Consider the following 18,112-nt stretch of genomic DNA (forward strand, 5'->3'; position numbering starts at 1 on the left):
TTGTTGGATAAAAATGAATATAAATTTTATTGAAAAACAACACCAGCAACAATGTGGGGAAAGCATACTCAACAGCCACTGGCCCACACAACTCAACACACACATTATGAAAAGTAATCACCATTTAAGAGTTCCAGCTACTTATTCCAAATGAAATGATAGACCCCAGATAAAGTGATGTGGGATGCGGATGCACACCCGCCTCTGAACACGCTGCTAACAGCAAAGGATGCGGCAATCCTGTTCACCTTGCGTTTGCTGGGGGCCATGTAGCGTATTTTAAGGATTAACTGGTTTGGTGAGAATTTAGTCCTTCCAGTGAGCAGAGCGTCTAATACCCAGACCACTGGGAAACCTTTTCTACTTTCCAAGTCCTTTGAGAAGAGGATTTCACAAACTTTCTTGGCAACGTGTCCCTCCTGCTTAAAAACAGGAAATAGTTCTTTATGTCTAGCCTAAATCCTTCATGCTTCAGTTACTCTATTTATTTCCTTTTAATCTCAGCAGGCGGTGAGAGGTTTGCCTCTGGTGGGACAATGTAGCATATGGGGAGCTCACAATGATCATAATCAGATTGAAACGGGCTCCAGCTGTGCTGCTGGCGCTTGGGAACCAAGCCAACCAAGCCGCACGCAAGGAGTTAAGAGCAGTTAACTCCCTCACCCTCCCCGACCTCTGCACCCTGCTGCCTGGGGTGAGGGCCACCGTCCTAGGACTTGCGGGGCCAAAGCTCGGAGTGTGATCGGTTCGGTCCTTACAATGGGGGCACAGTAACGAGCGCTCGCAGAGCTGTCCCTTCCAGTCTCATACCCAGGGTTTGCATGTCAAGATGGGATTTCCCGGCAAAACACTCCCCAGTGGCACACCCCGGTGTCTTCTCACCCTGCCAGGCAGTCCCCAAGCTCGCCCCACAGCCTGTGCGCTCCGTGTGCACGCCAGGAAGCACGCGGTGAACGTGACACCAACATCGGAGTGAGCCGGAGTGAGCGTGAACTCTCGGCAGCTCGCGGACTGGGCACCAGGGAGCGCCCGTGCCATTCCACCGTCGCGCCACGGCGCCACCAGGAAACAAAGCTGGGGATTTGAATAAAAGACTTCAAAATGCAGCCCTGCGTTCCACCCTGAGCAGCATGCGTGTAAAAATTCATGAAGATTGGATTTCATTTCATGTATTTTTACTTCAGTGGAGAGAAATACAGGTGATTTCTGGCTGCGCCCACAGCTGTCTTTACAAATGGGGTGGGGTGGTTGGGGGGGGCCCTGGTTAACGCCGCAGACGGAGGGGCACGTGGTTGCTCCGCAGACACTTTGCGAGGCTGGGCCTTGTCTTGCTTCCTGGGGCAGCTCCTGTGTTGCTGGGTGGCATCCTCCGCATGCTCCAGAATGTATTCATTAGCTGCACTATTTTAAAAAAGACGCACGTTGTTCTCATCGGGACGACCCGTGGCTCTGGGTCCGGTGAGCGACATGAGTCATAGGAGGCACTTATTATTCAGATAAAACACAGCAGGTTTCTTTCAGCCCATAAAATCAAAGGTGTGAAAAAAATTTGTTTTCAGGGCATCAGAACCCCCTCCTTGTTTCCCTGCCGAGTGCTCAGTGGTCCCTCCTCTGGGGCCTTTGTGCTTTTTTCCAGGCACGGGTGACAACAGTGCCTGCCAAGGGGGTGTGGGACACGGGCCAGAGGAGAGCTCAGACCCCCCGGGTGTACCGCCCTCGTGTTCGGCCAGGGGGGTGGGCAGCCCTAGAACATGGCCCTGGGACCCCAGGGAGAGGATGGACTGAAGCCTCCGGAGCCCGCAGCCTTAGGCAGGCCTGTTGGGGGGAGGCTGCTGCTGCCCACCCTGAGCTCCGAGATGGCAGGGGCGGGACCCCCTTGTTCCCCCCTAACCCCGGCATCTAGCACAGAGCCCCGTGCTCATTAAGTGCCCCGTGAACATTTGCTGAATACACAAATGTGAGAATGAAGGCAGAGGAGGCGTGAGCAGCGGCTGGCCTGGCTGTCGCGGAGCCTGGGGACATTTAGCAGCGTGGGGGAGGGGGACGGGGGCAGTGTCCCGCTCTCAGGGTGAGGGGCTGAGCCGGGAGGGGCGGGGAGCCGGCGCCAGGGGGCGGGAGCACCTGCAGGGGGCGGGCGCTGCGGGGTGCTGCGGTGGCCACGCGGGCCTCTCCCCCTTCCCCTTCCCTCCTCTCTGCCGTTGCCATGGCAACACGGGCCTGAGGCGCCGCCGAGGCCGCTGGGCCCAGGCTCCTAGGGCAGCCGGGAGGTGCACGCGGACCCCAGGGTCTCTCCTGTCAGAGCAAGGCGGGGAAGGAGCGGGGACAGACGAGCTCAGAGGCTCGGGGCGGGGCGGTCCCCCTGTGCGGGCTTCGCGCGTGGGGACCCTCGGGGCCAGCAGGGCCCTGCTAGTTCCCGAGTCTCCTGGACACTGTGGTATTTGCCCGACTCCCTGCCCGGCCTCCCTGCTTGGGTGTTTATTTAGGGTTGTCCGCAAGCCCCCACCCCAAGGGCCTAGCAGCCTCCTGAAGCTCCCCCTATGGAGGTGCAGGCCAGGGCCTGACACCCAGGCTCTGAGAGGGCCTGGAGGACCACCAGCTAGACCGAACCGGACCGAACTGCCCTGTGGGCTCGTCTGGGAGCACGGAGTCTGGGGTCTCACACCCTCAGACTCAGGTTGTGGGGCTGCTGCAGCGTCCCTCGCCCTCTGGCCCTCCACCCAGGCCACCCAAGAGTGGGCACCGGGGGCCCCCTTCCGACTTCTCTATTGCCACATCCCCAGAGTATACAGGGATTGTGGAACCTCCAGGCAGAGGCGGCCTGGCTGGCTTCCTCTTCACACCTTCTCTTTTCTAGGGCTCCTGAAGAGCACGAGGCTGCAGGAATGCAGAGGATGGTCAGGTCTGGGAAAAATGGGCGTCCAACCCTCCCTGGGGTCGAGGAATTGGTGAGAAACACCGATGCTACTTGAAAGGGGTTCTGTGATTCAGGACGACTCAGCCTCGCAGACCGGGTCCCTGTGGGGCGTAGAGGAGAGTCCTCTCACCATCACGTGCAAAGCTTTCTGCTGGGGCCATATGCCTGCTTTCCCACATCAACCCTACAAAAACAACAACAGCATGAATACGAGAAGGGGCATCTGGGCAGTGGTGTACAGTTTACAATACCTTGGATTTACATAGCACCTTTTTCTTCTAAAGGGCCTTTGCCTCAGTCCTCTCGGCCGTTGCCACAGCTGAGCGAAGCCATCAGAACACAAACATCGCAGCTTCCACGGCGGGGCAGGGAGACTGAGGCAGAGGCCCAGAAGTGGTTTCATGCAGACTCGCTGGTGGCCGGGGCTCGCTGCACTTCCGTTGGGCCCTCCCTGGGCAGGTCTGGCCTTGGCCCTCTGGGAGGCGTGACCGGGCACCAGGCCTCACTGGGAGTTCACTTTGTATTTCAGGATGTAGGAGTAGAAGTTGTGGTTGGCGTTCTCCAGCACCATGACATAGATTTCTTGGCAGCCGGCCGTGCTGCAGCTGCCCTCCCAGTAGCCCTCTCTATTCAGGGTCAGGGGCCACGTGTCCTGCCCCTTCACCAGGGCTTTGGCGATACCATGTAGCTTCAGTTTGAATGGGACATTCCGGTTGGCAGGAAGCACGCCCGACAGGGGCTCCAGCAACTCATTGTCCTGCCCCCAGTTGCCAAAGCTCTCGGGGAACATGGGCCAGTTCACCTTGGTGTTGGTACAGCACAGAAGGTAACTGAAGACAAAGACGTAGTTGCCCGGCTCCAGCCTCTTCTTGACGAAGATCTTGAGGGCAAACTTGCCGGCCTGGGGCAGCTGGACCTTCAGCTCCGCCCGCTTCTCTCGGTGCAGCTGGAAGATGTAGCGCCGCCCGGTCTCCTCGGTGATAGGGCCTTCGTCCCCGTGCAGGGAAGCCAGGACGCTGATGCCCTCGTCTACACCGAAGCTGACGGAGCAGCGGCCGTCACTGGTGTGGATGATGGGGTCGGGGTGGGAGGGCTTCACGATGCCCATCTGCTCCGAGAACCAGCTGGGGCCCACGGGCTGGTGCAGCTCAGCGGGCAGCTGGACACCGATGTCCACGTAGTTGCACTTGAGTGTGTACTCCAGCACCGAGCTGTAGATGTCAGAGTTGCCTTTGGCAAAGATCTGCAGCTTGTGGGTGCCCACTGTGGGAGGGTAGATGTCCAGCTTCATCCCGTTCTTCCTGAGGCTCAGCAGCCCATGCTCCTGCTTGCCATTGAGCATAAACATGAAGAGCGTCGGGGCACAGCTCTCAATGGTGATGGTGGCCTTCCCGTTCACTGCGGAGACAGAACCAGGGTCGGGAGGTGGATCCAATATGTGCTGACGTGCTGCTAAATGTTTGACAACTGGCTCTCCGGGGGGACCCTGACTCTAGCATCTGCCCATTTCCATGATGTGAATACTTTCAGCACGATGGATTTTAAGCAATCACGGTGGTATCCCAGACCTCGATGCGGGCCACCTGCGGCGTACACTAAAAGGATCCCCTCCCCACTGGCAGGTGCTTCTCTGAGAGGGAGTTGAAAGCTGAGGGTCTCAAGAGAAAATCCGCCCCAGCCGTAGATGCTGGCCTCACCCTAGTGATTCTCATTAGATGAAGGTTGCATGGAGGCTTAGCCTGATTCTGGAACCGGGTAGAGGGCCCAGGGGCAAGGAGGGCCCGTGACCCGTTGGACACCCTGTGTCTCCTTCCAGGTCTTAAGTCTTGCCTCCCACCGCTCTCTCCGCATCTGCTCATTGCCAGCAGCTGTCAGGTGAACACAGGACCTTACAACCTGGCTTGAATGCCATCGTGCGCTAGAGGCTGTGCTCCAGGGCTACGACTGCCTCCTCGCTCCACTCCTGCCCCAACCCCAGGACTCTCACTTAGCTGTGGCTTGGCCCGGCTCTGGAGGGCCTTTGGCATCCACTCTCCTTCTGCCTCTCCCCATGCCCACCAGTTTTGTGATCTTCCTCTGTCCTGCTGTTTTTCAGGGACAGGTGGTCAGTCCTCTGGTCTTGCAGCCCATGAGCATTTCCTTACCTGGTCCTCCCTGTCTCGAGGGACCACGGGCAGGGCGGGGGCGGGGGAGGGCAGTGGCTCCTTGCAGAGCCTCAAGCCCCTTCCTCTCGGAAGCCCCACACCTGCTCCTTGTCCCAGCAACCTCCCCAGCCCCATTCGTGTTCACAGATGAGCATGAGGGAAGGAGACAGACTACTGCCAGAGCCATGCTCACTAGTCACCTTTCCCCAGTCTGAGGTCCAGTACTCTTCTGCGGAGGCAATGCCTGGGCTCTGGGACAAGTACCTCCAAGATGTCCCCTCTAATCTGCCACAAGGGCCCCGACTCCAAGCTGCTCTGCTACTGCATTCAGTGCTAACTTCCAGCCAGCCAGTGAGAATCCCACACAGGCAGCAGGAAGAGATGGGAGCTCACTGGCCATCTCCCCTCTGCTTCTTCGTGGGCTTCCTCATCCAGAAACCTTGGCAGGGAACCCCTCCCCACTGCGGTCCTCTTCCACCCTGTAACTCTCATCTGGCCTCCGTCCAAAGACTTCAGTGAGTTCCTTGGAGCATCGGGGCTGCTGGCAGGCCCTCCTGGACGCCCTCTTCTCCCCTTGCAGCCACCACGCTCTCCAGCCCAGCCTGCTGACCACCACCCCAAGCCCTTTGCTGCCCTTCCTTCCTTTTCTGGTATATTGATTGTGGGGCCCCTTGTGCTTTGGTGTTCTTTTCTTGTCTGCTTTCTTTCTCCACTGCCTCCAGCCGCTATGGGACATCTACCTCCAAAGGAAAGTGACCAGGAGCAACAGGCTTGTTATGAGTCTCTCTGGTCTGAATCTCCCCTCACTTCCTCTTCTAAGCCAACTCAGTGGGCAGAAGCCATCTCAGCCTTCAACTGCTCATGGCCCCATCCTGTTCCATCTTGCATCTGAGTTGGCTGTGAGATCCCACGGAATTCACCTTTGAGGTGGAGTGTCCACCCAGCATTTCCACAGGGCCTCCCGAGGGCCCCTGGGAAAATATCTACCTGCCAACTCCTGGGTTCACTCATGTGGGTCACCATCAGCCTGGAGACCAGTGAGAGTCTGTCGCCTCCTGCCTAAGCTGAGTCAGGACCCGCACAAGCATCCTCCCACATCCTCCAGGGCTCCTTCACATCCCAGAGCCCTCACTCATGTTCTTCCCTCCACTGCTTTCCCCTAAACCTGCTAAGACCTTAGCATAATGTCTGACTGCAGAGGAGTGAGGTCGAGCTCCCCCGGGAGCCCCTCTTCTAGCTCCACATCTCCTTCAGGAAGCAGCACTGTTGTAGTGAATTCGTTCTCTGTGATGTCTGTCTTCCCTGCAGGGGTGAGCACTGTGGGGAGCTGCCCTCCTCCCTCCTTTCCTGCACTCCTCAGGCTTGACGAGGGCACCTGGGCCAGCAGATTCTCTACCAAGGTGAGCTGAATGGCCCGAAGACTTGAAAGAAGGACTGGCGACTCCGGGGACTCTGTGGGAGCCTGCATCCTCCCCTGCATCCTCCCCTGCATCCTCCCCTGCATCCTCTCCCTGCACCTCCCCTCACCCCTGTGGGTGGTACTCCACTCCCCACATCCCCTGTCCTCTTCATTCCCTGTCTTTCACCCACCTGTTTCCCTCTTCTGCTTTCTCCGCATCCCTACTCTTAACGAAAGTAGCTCCAACAAAGAAATATTCTTTAAATAAGCAATCATGAATATGGAATCAAATTTGAGATTACTGTATATTAAGAAACCCAGCGTTGACATTTCTGTGCCTCTTGCAAAGGCAAGTTCTTCTACTCCGTGGCATTAATTTGATGTTGGTGTGGCCTGGTCCATCCTTCCCTGTGGTTCCACAGCCTGCACTAGACAGAACAGGCTCCCCATCCGATATAAACAGAGGAAACACTTTCTCAAAGATAGCAACCTCATGCTGTTATTTTAGCAGCAGGAGCCTCCAGGTATTTGTAGTTTTAAAAAAGTATTCAAGAGAGCTCCGCAAACTGGTTAAGGAAGCCATTGTGAGGTGGAAGGGACAAATCAGCTGGAAGTAACTTGGGGACACCTGTGCTCCCCATGCCCCTATCACTCTACAGTGTGGGATGGGGCTCACCTGCAGGCCCACCCACAGGTGGCCTGTGCGCTTGGCCTTCTCTCCTGGGAATACACATCCCTCTACCCCCACCCCCACCCCCACCTCACCCCCATTAGCAGAGATGGTACCAACAGGCAGGCCTTTGCTGAAGTGGTGTGTGTGTGTGTATGTGTGTTTGCGGGTGGGTGGGGGGTAGGTACACTGACTAGGTTGTGCTGAGCCCTGGAGCCTGTCCAGGTTATGTGCCCAGCCTTGGACCAGGTGCCAGGGCCTTGGACGTACATAAGACAAAGTCCTCTGTGGTTAGCTCTGCGAGGCTCGTGACCACAGTTCTGTACCCTCTCCCACACAGCTGGCTCCCCCTAAACCTCAGAGTGCACAACACACTTAGCTCGGTGCCTGTGGCCCCTGTGGGGACCTGGGGAGTAAAGGTCAGTCTGGGTCAGCCGTGGGGACAGCTCAGCTAGGTGTCCTGCACTTCTTACTCCCAGGGACGTTGGCTGGAAAAAGCTGGCCTCTGCCTCCAGGAGGGAAGCAGGCAGAGTGAGCATCTGAGCTTGTGAGGGAAGGGCATGGAGGAAGGCAGGCTGCGCCTCTGGGGCCAGCCCTCGTCTAGCGGAGCTTGAGCTCAGACGTTGGAGGGCTTGCTGTGCCCGTCCAGAGCATGTCTGTCCCCTGTGTGTGGCGGTGCCTGTACTCTTCCAGCTCCTGAATAAAGCGCCTCCCCCCCCCCCAGTCCTGTGTCCTGGGAGACCCACGCTGCTCTCCCACTAGCTGGTTAGACCACTGACATGGAGATCCCTGCTTGGCTGGGCCAGCAGGAGCTCTTTGCCAGGAGTTTGGGAACTCCTGTCGGGAACCTGAACTGGGGGTGGGTACAGCCCGGCCCGAGGCAGTCCTTTACTGGCTCTGGGAACTGGGAGAAACTCATCCAGCTGGGGACCCTCCAGTCCTGGCTCCCTGACAGGTTGGGCTGTAAGTGTGGCCCTCAGGGGCTAGGGAAACTCAAGGACTTCCTATGCACCCCGTTTTTGGTTTATGCTGCTGCGAGCGGGTACCTGTCCCTGCAAATGTGACCTATGGCTGGATCTTGCCCCAATGGCCTCATGGCCTTGGCTGCCGTAGAAGCATCTGCACATACGTTCTGCTTACACCAAGCTCAGGGACCCTGGCTGTACCCTGGCAGGGCGGTCCCCTGGAGGCCCAGATACCTTGAGACACAGGGAAAGCTGCTCTGTCTCTGATGCTCGCATGCTGGCCACCTGCTCAGGGCTTACCTGTTTTGATCACAGAAGTCTCTGGGTGGGCACTCAGCATCCCCTTGTTGTAGAATTCACTCTTGTGATACATGTTGTTCTCAAACTGCTTCAGGGATTGAGGTGGTTTTAGCAGTTGCCAATTCTTGTTGTCTGGGAAATGGTCCTCGATGAACAGTGCGGGATGGGTGAGGAAGTAGAATTCATTGTATCTAGAAGTGGGGTGGGGAGGAAGATGGTCAGTAGCCATATAGGGTGAGTAGGCCTCAGCTCTGTGGAGAAGCAGGTGGGGGCTCACAGGGGGATCCCTGGGGCCTTCTTTGGCCTAACACATCCACAGAAGGGGTCCTGCCAACAACCCAAGGGGAAGAAGCACTATTTCCAGCCTTAACATGGGCACTGCAGATGGCTCCTCAGTGGCTGCTTCCAGAAATAGAAGCCATGGCAGGATCTGAGGCCCCTTTTAAGAGAAGGCCATAGCCCACGTGGAGCTGTGTCCAGGTGGGGAATGGGCTCCCCCTACACTCAAAGCCAAAAAGAGATTTGAGGGAGCAAAGGCATAACCCATGGACGAGGTCCCAGCCATCAGGGTGGAGGGACGGCAGGCAGGGAGTCTTGGGTGAGCAGCCCTCCTGTGGTCCCCAGGGCCAATGAGACACAGCTCCCTAGAGGTTAGTGATGGGGATCAGGAGAAGAACACGGAGACTCATCTGAGATGGGGAAGCTTCACTCTTAGCTTGTATTTGGCCTGTGTGCAGGACTGTCGAGATTTAGACTGCAAAAATCAGAGACAATGCTCTCATTCTTCTGGATAAAAAGGAATCTGAGCTGCTGAGAGATGTCATGATCCATGAGGAAGGTCATGGCTTTAAGGTTAAGACCACAGTTGGCCAGAGCCTTGGAGAACAGACGTGCTCCAGTGCCCTGCACCCCACCACCCTGCCCCACTGCGGCTCACAGGGACTCTGGGCACCCACAGCCCCCTTCCCACAAACTATAACCCCTTCCTCCGAGATGTGATGTGGCTGCCTTCAGTGCGGAGGAGCCCTGGTGTCTGGGGGAAACAGACACCAGGAAGAGAACTCTGGCATCCCTGCGTTACAATATGGTCAATGGGTCAAAGGCCTGGAGGGAATCTTGATAGTTCAGTAGCTTCTCAGCCCTGCCTGCCTCTCTTGTATGGCCCGTGGGCAAATAAATGCTGGGCTTTCAGCACTTGGGTAGAGGGAGCAATGGGGAGCCAGAGGAGGGATTTAGTCAGTGGAGGGTGAGGTGACAAAAAGGTCTGGGCCCTTCCTCTCGGCCTGGGGCCAGCTCATTTCAGAGCCCGAGGAAGGCTGGGGTGGCCGGCAGCGCGCACCTGGCTCTCCCTGCCCTCCCACCTGGCCTGCCCCACCTGCTGCTTCCTTCACCTGTGTCCCCCATTTCCACCAACAGAACCCAGATTCATACTTACAGGAAGGTGAATTTGGAGGTAGCAGAGTCCACCAGGCCACTGCCCCAGGTGCTGTCCACCAGGTGCCACCTCCCCTCCAGGTACACGGCGTTCCAGGCGTGGTCAAACTCCCCCGAGAAGCTCTGGCCCGTCTGATAGCCAAAGCCCTTGGAGTAGCCAGGCACAGTCATGCACTGCACCCCGGCGATCCTGGCGGCGGGACAGGGGTCTGAGAGCGGGCTCCCGCCGGGGCTGCCCACTGCCTGGGACTCTGTCCATGGCCCCCCGCGCAGGCCTGTCTGCTGCGTGTCAGTCCCTCCCTGCCTTTCACACGGTCCCATACAGACAGCCTGAGGACTTTCATCCCCAGGGCTGGGGCGGGGAGGGAGGTACAGGGGGACACCGGGCTGGCTGGTCCTGCTGGCACCCACTGGCTTTAGTCCCCATTGCCGGCTCCTCCTAGGGGACGGGGCAAATCACTTCTGGAACGTTCTTCCCCAGACAGAACCTGCCTGAGTGCTCTCCCCGCAGCCCTCTGGGAGGACACTGGGTGCCGTGGCGAGTATCACCCCGAGAACATGGAAACCAGGGAGAGAATGATGTTCTCGAAGTATCAGAGCAGCTCTAAATTGAGGAGCTAGGTCTGGGTGACACAAGTGGGGTGATGAGGGAGGGGGCTGGATAGGAGGGTTCAGGAGAAAGCTCAGCCCTAGTCTCTCCATTATGTCCTGTTTTAGGACATCCGTGGGGGGACAGCTGGGGCAGGCTGGCCAGTGTCTGCAGCCCTGACTGGGGAAGACTGGCCCATTGCTGAGATGGCTCAGGTCTGACCACCAGGGCCACTGCAGTGCAGTAAGGTAGTCTGCTGACTGATGGTCCTGGCCGCAGTTTTGGAGTCCCCCATGGATGTCCCTTGAGGTGTGACACGTGGGCCAGCCAGCCTGACTTGTTTGGCCCTCTGACAGTGTGCTCCCCCACTGCTTACAACCATGCTGGCACCACTTTCTGTGGCCTGGGCAGTGAGAGATTGGTGAAGGTCACCTATGGGGACCACAGAAATCTTGGGCAAGCTCCCATGTGGGCATTTGTAGCCGAAACCCTGAGGCACCACCCCAAGGCCAATGCAAGAGCCCCGAGAGTCTTTCCATGACCAGCTGGCTCTCCTCTTCAGCAGCCCTGCCCACCACCTGGCAGTGACCAGAGTGGACCACTATCTGCCCCAGGGGACGCCCTGTGCTTGCTCCCCTGGGGGTCTTTGTGTGAATTAGAAAAAGGTGTTCCTTTTTTAAGACTCTCTCCTTCCACTTCTGGCAGATTGGCATAATAAAAACACAGTCCATGATTTCCAGGCTATTCTGGTGGCTCCTTAAATAGGGCCCCTTTGAGGATCATGCAAGCTGCCCTGCTGAGTCTGCACTCCCCTCAGATGAACCGATTCTGTACACTGGGTGTTAGCCAGGCCTGGAGGCCTCTGGGGGCCAGGGTCCTTCCGTGGACCAGGTCTGCAGACTCCAGTGCTCTAAGCAACAGGGCCACGGAGCCTCTCAGGGTAATGGGGAAGATGGCTCTGCAGCCATAATAGGAACAGGGGAAATTTTCCCTATAAAAACATAGGTTTCTAAATCTTTTCTTTTATTTTTTTTTAATTTTTTTTTTTAGAGAGAGAGTGTGAGAACACGCACCTGCAAGCAAGTGGAGGGAAGGGCAGAAGGAGAGAGAGAGAGAATCTCAAGGAGGCTCCAGGCCCAGTGTGGGGATCAATCTCACAACCCTGAGATCATGACCTGAGCTGAAATTCAGTCAAACGCTCAACTGACTGAGCCACCCAGGTGCCCCAAAAACATATATTCAATTAACCACTAGAATGCTGGATTAAATATTGCTTATCATTTGCTGAGAGAATCCGTGAAGCAAAATGGGGGGTCTGCAAGTTTCCACACCCCACCCTGCCACGGGGTCGCTCCACCCGCACACGACAACAGTGTCCCCTTCCCACGTCTGCCTGAACTTCCCTCCTCTGCAGGGTGCAGGCAGGGTGCAGAAGGTGCCCTTCTGCCCACAGCTTCACAGGAGGAGGTCCAGGCCTCCCAGGCTGTCTAGGACATGCCGCAAGAACAGAGCAGCTAGGCCCCCTGGATTTTAGGAGCACCTGGGGAATGCGGGGCAGAGAGCAAGAGGGACTGGACTGGGATGTCAGGTGTTTCTGCTGGTACAGGCCGAAACCCACTCCTGGAGCAGAAGGGCAGCCCAGAGGCAGGAAGCCAAGAAGGAGCCCCAAAGTGAGGGGGGGCGGCAGGCCTGGACGGGTGGGGAAAGAAAGTGCAGCGTGCATGCCTGGAGAGTCCCCGGTCTCCTTAGCTGCAGAGGGTGGTGAGAGGATGCTTCTGGGGGTCGGAACTGGATACGTTTCCAGGCAGCAGAGGGGTTGGGATGAGAGTGAGGCCAGAAGGGCGGGATAGAGGAGCAGACTGGGGGGCTTCCCTGGCAGGTGGGGCTCCACCCACCCAGAGTGAGTGAGAGGAAGTATGGGGTAAGACATGCTCCTGACACGATGTTAACTGACAAAAGCTCATACAACCGGGCCATCAGCACAAGGCCCGAGTGTGTGTGTGCACGTGCGCGTGGGTGCGTGGGTGCGCGTGCAGGGCGAGAGGCAGACAGAGGAGGGCGGCAGAGTGAGACCGGCGGGCTGCACCTGCTCTCCTAGTAATGCGATTATGGATGAGTGTAATTTTCTTTTTTAAACTTCTCTGTATCTCCTAAATTTTCAGTAGTGATTAGGTGTTACTTTTAGAATTGGAAAAAAGCCATAAATACTACTTGAGATTACATTCTTCAGTGAGTTATCTTCCTTTCTTGGCCAGCAACGTCTGTGAGCATCCATTTCCAGGCGCGTGTGGAGGGACAAGTGGAGACCTGGAAACAGTTCTGGGGTAGGTGTGCTGGCTGCGGGGAGCTGTGGACTTCTGCACACGCTGCCCACTAGGTCCGCCTCCGCTCATGGCCCGCTGTGGTCTGGGCCCGAAGGAGGGCCTTGCACATCCACACGGCCCGTCAGCACTGCAGTGAGACGGAGCAGGCATTGCTGTGGGCAGTGTGGCCGGCTGGAACTCGGGCTGAGTGTCCTCCCGGGAGAAGCTATGGGCCTGGCCAGTGGGCCCGGGGCTACCCTCCCACCGAGGGATGGAGTGGAGGGAGGCTCTGAGAGCCAGGTCGGGGAGCAGCAGTGAGATCCTGACCCCAAGCCCGGGAAGGGCAGAAGGAAGCAGAAGTGGGTGGCCGGAGGGGTGGTCCCTGGGCTGAGAAAGGGGATCAGGGCTCAGTCTCAGTAACATGGTCACCTCTAGGGTGACCTTGCCAGGCCCACGATGGACCAAAAGAAATGTTGGATTAAATGGTCTCTAGGGGGGTGATTCTCCTATGACAAGCTGAAGGGAAGCTGGGGAGGCCATGGGGAATGCCTGGGGCAGAATAAAGATGAAAAAGGAAACTTAGCTGTGAGCTTATACCATGCTTGACTATGACATGAGGGTATTTTACTACCTGGAAGCAATGTGCCAGATGGATTGGACAAAGAAGTCATAATGTAAAGCATTATTGTTAATAATCCATAATTCTCTCACAAAATTGTGGAACTAGTAATTCCAGCTGCTGGTTGCTAGTCAGGATGACCCATAGCCATTTCATGCCATCGAAAGACACCACCTTTCGTGCAAAGCACTGTACCAGGCACCAGGGAATAATATCATATATCATCTCATTTCATATAATAAATATTATAGCCTAATAAAATATTCTGGGGACGTCTGGTGGCTCAGCAGTTGAGCGTCTGCCTTTGGCTCAGGGAGTGACCCCAAGTCCCGGGATCGAGTCCCACATCGGGCTCCCTGCAGGGAGCCTGCTTCTCCCTCTGCCTATGTCTCTGTCTCTCTATCTCTCATGAATAAATAAATAAAATCTTAAAAATAAAATAAAATAAAATATTCTGAAAGGAAAATTCACTGGCTTCCCTAGATGTGCTGATAGGTGCAAGAGGGGCAGATATGTGAAGCATCACTAAAATGCTAGTGATACAGACTTTTAAGGAGACCCAAAGGAAGAGGAATTTGCTGGAAAGATCTAGGAGAGTATTGAAGAAGGGACAGAAAGTGAGAAATGTTTCCACTTCCTAATGAGATCTGACTAGTCATGCTAGAGCCTAAAATATCATCCCAGGACATCTATCTAATAATCTCAGGTTGTAGAGTTGGCTTTTACTTTTGATAGCTTTTAAATTGCCAACACCAGTGGTATCAATTGAGGAGTTGGTGGATCCAGTCTGTGACTATTATTTTATACAGACATGGTCCGGGTCCTGCTGTGGGAACCGTGTAATACTGTGTTAGCCACACCACTGCCAGGCCTCAGCAGGGTGGCTGCACTGTCCGGGGTGGCCAATGAGCTCTGCAGGCATCAGGCTTTGACCATAGTGTACTTCCCCAACTCTGATCTCCTCCCAGAATACGTGAGCCATGTGGAAAATAAGAGAGGGAGGGAGGGATGTACCAATGGGAGAGGCAATGAAGCATGCTCTTTTTTTGTGTGTACCTTGATGAAAATATTGTGATTTTTTTTCTTTTTCTTTTCTTAAAGATTTATTTATTTATTTACTTATAGTACATGAGCGAGGGGGAGGGGCAGAGGGACAAGGAGAGAGAGAGAGAATCTTAAGCAGGCTCTGTGCTGAATGGGGAGCCCAATGTGGGGCTCGATTTCACGGCTCTGAGATCATGACCTGAGCTGAAACCAAGAGTCTGCTACTCAACCGACTGAGTCACCCAGGCTTCCCCCAAATTTTGTGATTTCTATACTGCAGCAGGACAAGTATAGCCATGTATCATGTTTCACAGTTTATTTACATAGTTGATTTCTTATAAATCTGATGGTGCCTATATTCCTGCCATACGGTATTCTTGGACCACCCTTTATGGTGAGGTCAGTAACTATAACTACAGTAATTATTCTTACTCTGAGGCCCTTTTGGGGTGTGACTTCAGGGCCCTCCTCTCTGACAAGTCAAGACTCAGAGAGGGAGGCTGATTTGCCTGGGGACATATAGCCAGCCAGTGGCCAGAGCAGCACCAGGACTCAGTTGTCCAGATGCACACAGTTCAGGAGGCTTTGTATTATAGTAGCACTTTTGTATGCCAAGATTCATTTTAATTTATAAATATGTGGGTGGAGTAAAATCAAAGAATGGTTTGATTTAGTGACATCATTCAGCTCTGTAAGCACTATCCTTTGATGTATCTACAAGGGCAGGGGAATTCAGATGTCCCTTTTAGAGGCTTTATCTGACAAAGTCAGAGATCTGGGCAAAACTTCAGGTTATCCAGGGTATCTGCCTCTCCCAGGAGGGTGAGATGGTCAGTCCTGGCCTTTGGGGCCTTTGGAACCAACCGATGTATTGGGATCGTCTGGGACATCATGTTGAGCAGAAGCATGCCGCTGCTCTTGCTCTCTGTGACAGCAGGAGGACGGATGGAGAACAGGCTGACATCTGATTGGTGACAACCAGTCTCTCCGGCAGCAAAGTCTCAAACTGGTAATAAGCTCCTGACTTTATCAAGTCTCTGGAAACCCTAGTAGCTGATGGTGGCTGGAGCTGTGCTAACAGAGGGAAGCGTTCTACTGGGGGCTAAGTTGGGGGCAGGAATCTGGGAAATTAAGCTTGGCCTCTCCAAGGAAGTTCAGCAGAATTCATTAAGGCCAAGGGGGATTGAGACAAAAGAAGGGACATTAATGATGGGTGATGGGAAGTCAGAAAGAAACCAGACCAGCAGTTACAAGCAACAGCACTAACAAAAAAACTCACATAGCTTACTTGGGAAAGACAATGTGGAAATGAAGGATGCTGCAAAAATATCTGAGTTCTCCACCAAATTACTTTATTCAATCAGTCTTTAATGAGGCCATTGCGAGGAGGCAGAATGGACAGACAGAAGTAATGAAGGCCGCATAGGTACTACTCTTGCTAAGAGGCTGCCCTGGCGACCGAGCCGGGATAAATCAGCAAGTGTGGATTACATGTCTTCTGTTATTAAGGACTCCGCTAATGAATTTACCAAACCTTCGGCAATTATTTGGAAGGTGGGGAATTAGGAAAGTGATGCATAGATGAGGTTACTGATTTTTAAAGCCAAAGTTAAAGGGTTCCAAGGGACCGTGAGCTACTGTTAACCGTCTGAGCGGTAGTATAGAGTTTTTCACATGCTAACTGCCAGGTTAGAACCTAGCTTTAAATGATGTAAAATGTTGGGATTGTTTTAATGATCAGCTGCAGGCCAGGATAGGGCCATTGTTAAGCATCTGGATTAAGCCAAAAAGCTGACAGATTCACTCAAGGCAAGTGTCAATTTTCTGAGTCGATGTGTGTCTGTAGGAAAGTTCCACAGAGCAACAGCATTCCCAGACTCAAGAAAGACAGGCAAGGTTAAAATAAAACACAACCACCCCAAAATCAGGTGAACAAACTCCAAACTGCATGTTCTCACTTAGCCCTAGCATTGCCAGCAGGCAGTACAGTCCCCATGTACGGATGAGAAAACTGAGAAATTCCTCAGTTTGTTCCTCAGAAGGCACAAAACTAACAAGTAGTAAATCAAGGACTGGAAATTAAGGAAGGGGGACGGAGGACTCTAAAAGTCTTTCTGGCTTTGAGTCTGGCACCCTTCTATATCATGCTGGAAAGCTTATACTGGATGAAGAAGGATGTATCCTAGGATTGAAAATCCTGAGTGCTTTCAAGTTGGCCAACTAAGATGCAAATTACACTCTGAAAGATGCCAGGCACAAACAGAGCTGAAAATAGACTGAGGGTTAGTCCATTGTTTAAAGAGAGGAAGGCCATGTCATACAAATCTGGTAGGAATATCTTATCATTTCCTGTCATTGCGGACCTATGGTGTGTAGGGTCTGAGATGGGCGTTCACAGGGGAAGCAGAAACAGCGAGCGCCTGAAGACACATAAAAGACATATTAGACCCACAAGACATATAAGGAAAAGTGAGCACAGGTAACATGTATGTGATAGAACAAGGTATGGAAAGGAATGTGACAAAATGTGAAGTGTTATCTCAAAGTGGTCAGAGTAACAATTTTCTTTCTGCTCCTATACATTTTATAAGTCACTTATAATTAAAAAGTATTTTTTCCCTTGATTTGGGAAAGTTATTAAATAAAAGCATAAGGCAAGACAGGAGCTTGTGAACAAGGCGTGCTGATGATATCAAGGGAGAGGAAGGTGGGGTGACCATCCTGGGGTGGTGCTGGAAGGAGCATTAGAGATAGGGGAGCAGAGTGAGCTTGAATACACGTAAGTGCGGCCAGTGGCACAGGGGGTAGGGCTGGAAGGGTGCTGGAGGTCAGATTTTGGAGGACTTTGTAAGACAGTGGAGCCTGTGGTCTTCTTCAGGAGTCCAGGGCCTAGGGAGTCTGGGCAGAGGGCCAGTGAGGATCCTGCATCCTGGAGAGGCCCCCCGGCATATTGGAGTGCCTGGGTCAGAAGCAGGGGCAGGAATGTGAAGGGTGGGAAGGACTAGCGCTGGGGGGGTGGATGGGCTGCTGAGGGGCTGGCATCCTCTGCAGGCCGCAGGCTGACCTGCCCTGGTGGCCTCAGGGACTGTGGTCTTAGCGGTGGGGTGTGTAGGTGGGATAAGTGAAGAGCAGGGAGCAAGCAGGAGGCTGGAGCAAGATGGGAACAGACACATGTCTATGCTTGGTGGTGGCATTGAGGGGTGGGAGGCCCGACAACTGGGAGTTAGACAGGAGCAGGACGTCTTGGGCTGCCTGTACAACTCCGACATGCGACAGCTGCCCCACTGTGGACTCGTGTCTGTTGCTACACTTGGTTTGATGAATCGTCACCTGGGTCCTGGTGGGCTGACATCTGGGTGCCCGAGAAGACCCACTCCCAGAGGCCTGCAGAGATGGTGGGCAGAGCCTATCCATCTCCCTGGGAAAGAGACTTTTCAATGGCCTCCAGGGCTGACTGATTGATCCTGGGGAACCCAGCAGACCTCGGAGAGTGAGCAGAGCAAGCTGTGGGGTCGGTGGGGCTCCCCCTGCCTGAAGTGTGTCCTGAGGTCACCTTGAACCAACAACGGTGTCTCTGTACGCAAGTGGTTTCCTTACCAGCCACTCTCCTGTCGTCACCCACCCGGGCAACCTGGCCAGGTGCTCATTCCCAGAGCAATGAAAACGGAGCCCAACGCCTCCAAGAGAAAAGCTGCTTCCTAGTTATTCAGCTTCTCCAACTGACAAATCTT

At 54.6% G+C, this 18,112-nt stretch overlaps 1 protein-coding gene and 1 long non-coding RNA gene across 2 annotated transcripts in view; one reads left to right on the forward strand and one right to left on the reverse strand.

The window, feature by feature from the left end:
• The window catches only part of KY (kyphoscoliosis peptidase), a 48,230-nt gene continuing 30,118 nt past the window's right edge, over positions 1 to 18,112 (reverse strand). The window contains exons 9-12 of the mRNA XM_025448932.3: positions 9,828 to 10,016; positions 8,393 to 8,583; positions 2,122 to 4,312; positions 1 to 1,401 (exon numbers count right to left, since the gene is read on the reverse strand). Of these exons, the coding sequence (XP_025304717.1) occupies positions 3,417 to 4,312; positions 8,393 to 8,583; positions 9,828 to 10,016 (1,276 nt within the window). The 3' untranslated portion in view covers positions 1 to 1,401; positions 2,122 to 3,416. The remainder of the gene's footprint in view (positions 1,402 to 2,121; positions 4,313 to 8,392; positions 8,584 to 9,827; positions 10,017 to 18,112) is intronic.
• On the forward strand, positions 2,853 to 13,307 carry LOC118352034 (uncharacterized). The gene is made up of 4 exons (XR_004808457.2): positions 2,853 to 2,945; positions 6,367 to 6,458; positions 9,809 to 9,907; positions 11,466 to 13,307. It is a non-coding gene; the product is annotated as an uncharacterized LOC118352034 (long non-coding RNA).

Source organism: Canis lupus, chromosome 23 (assembly GCF_003254725.2).
Source record: "Canis lupus dingo isolate Sandy chromosome 23, ASM325472v2, whole genome shotgun sequence".
Taxonomy (NCBI): Eukaryota; Metazoa; Chordata; class Mammalia; order Carnivora; family Canidae; genus Canis; species Canis lupus.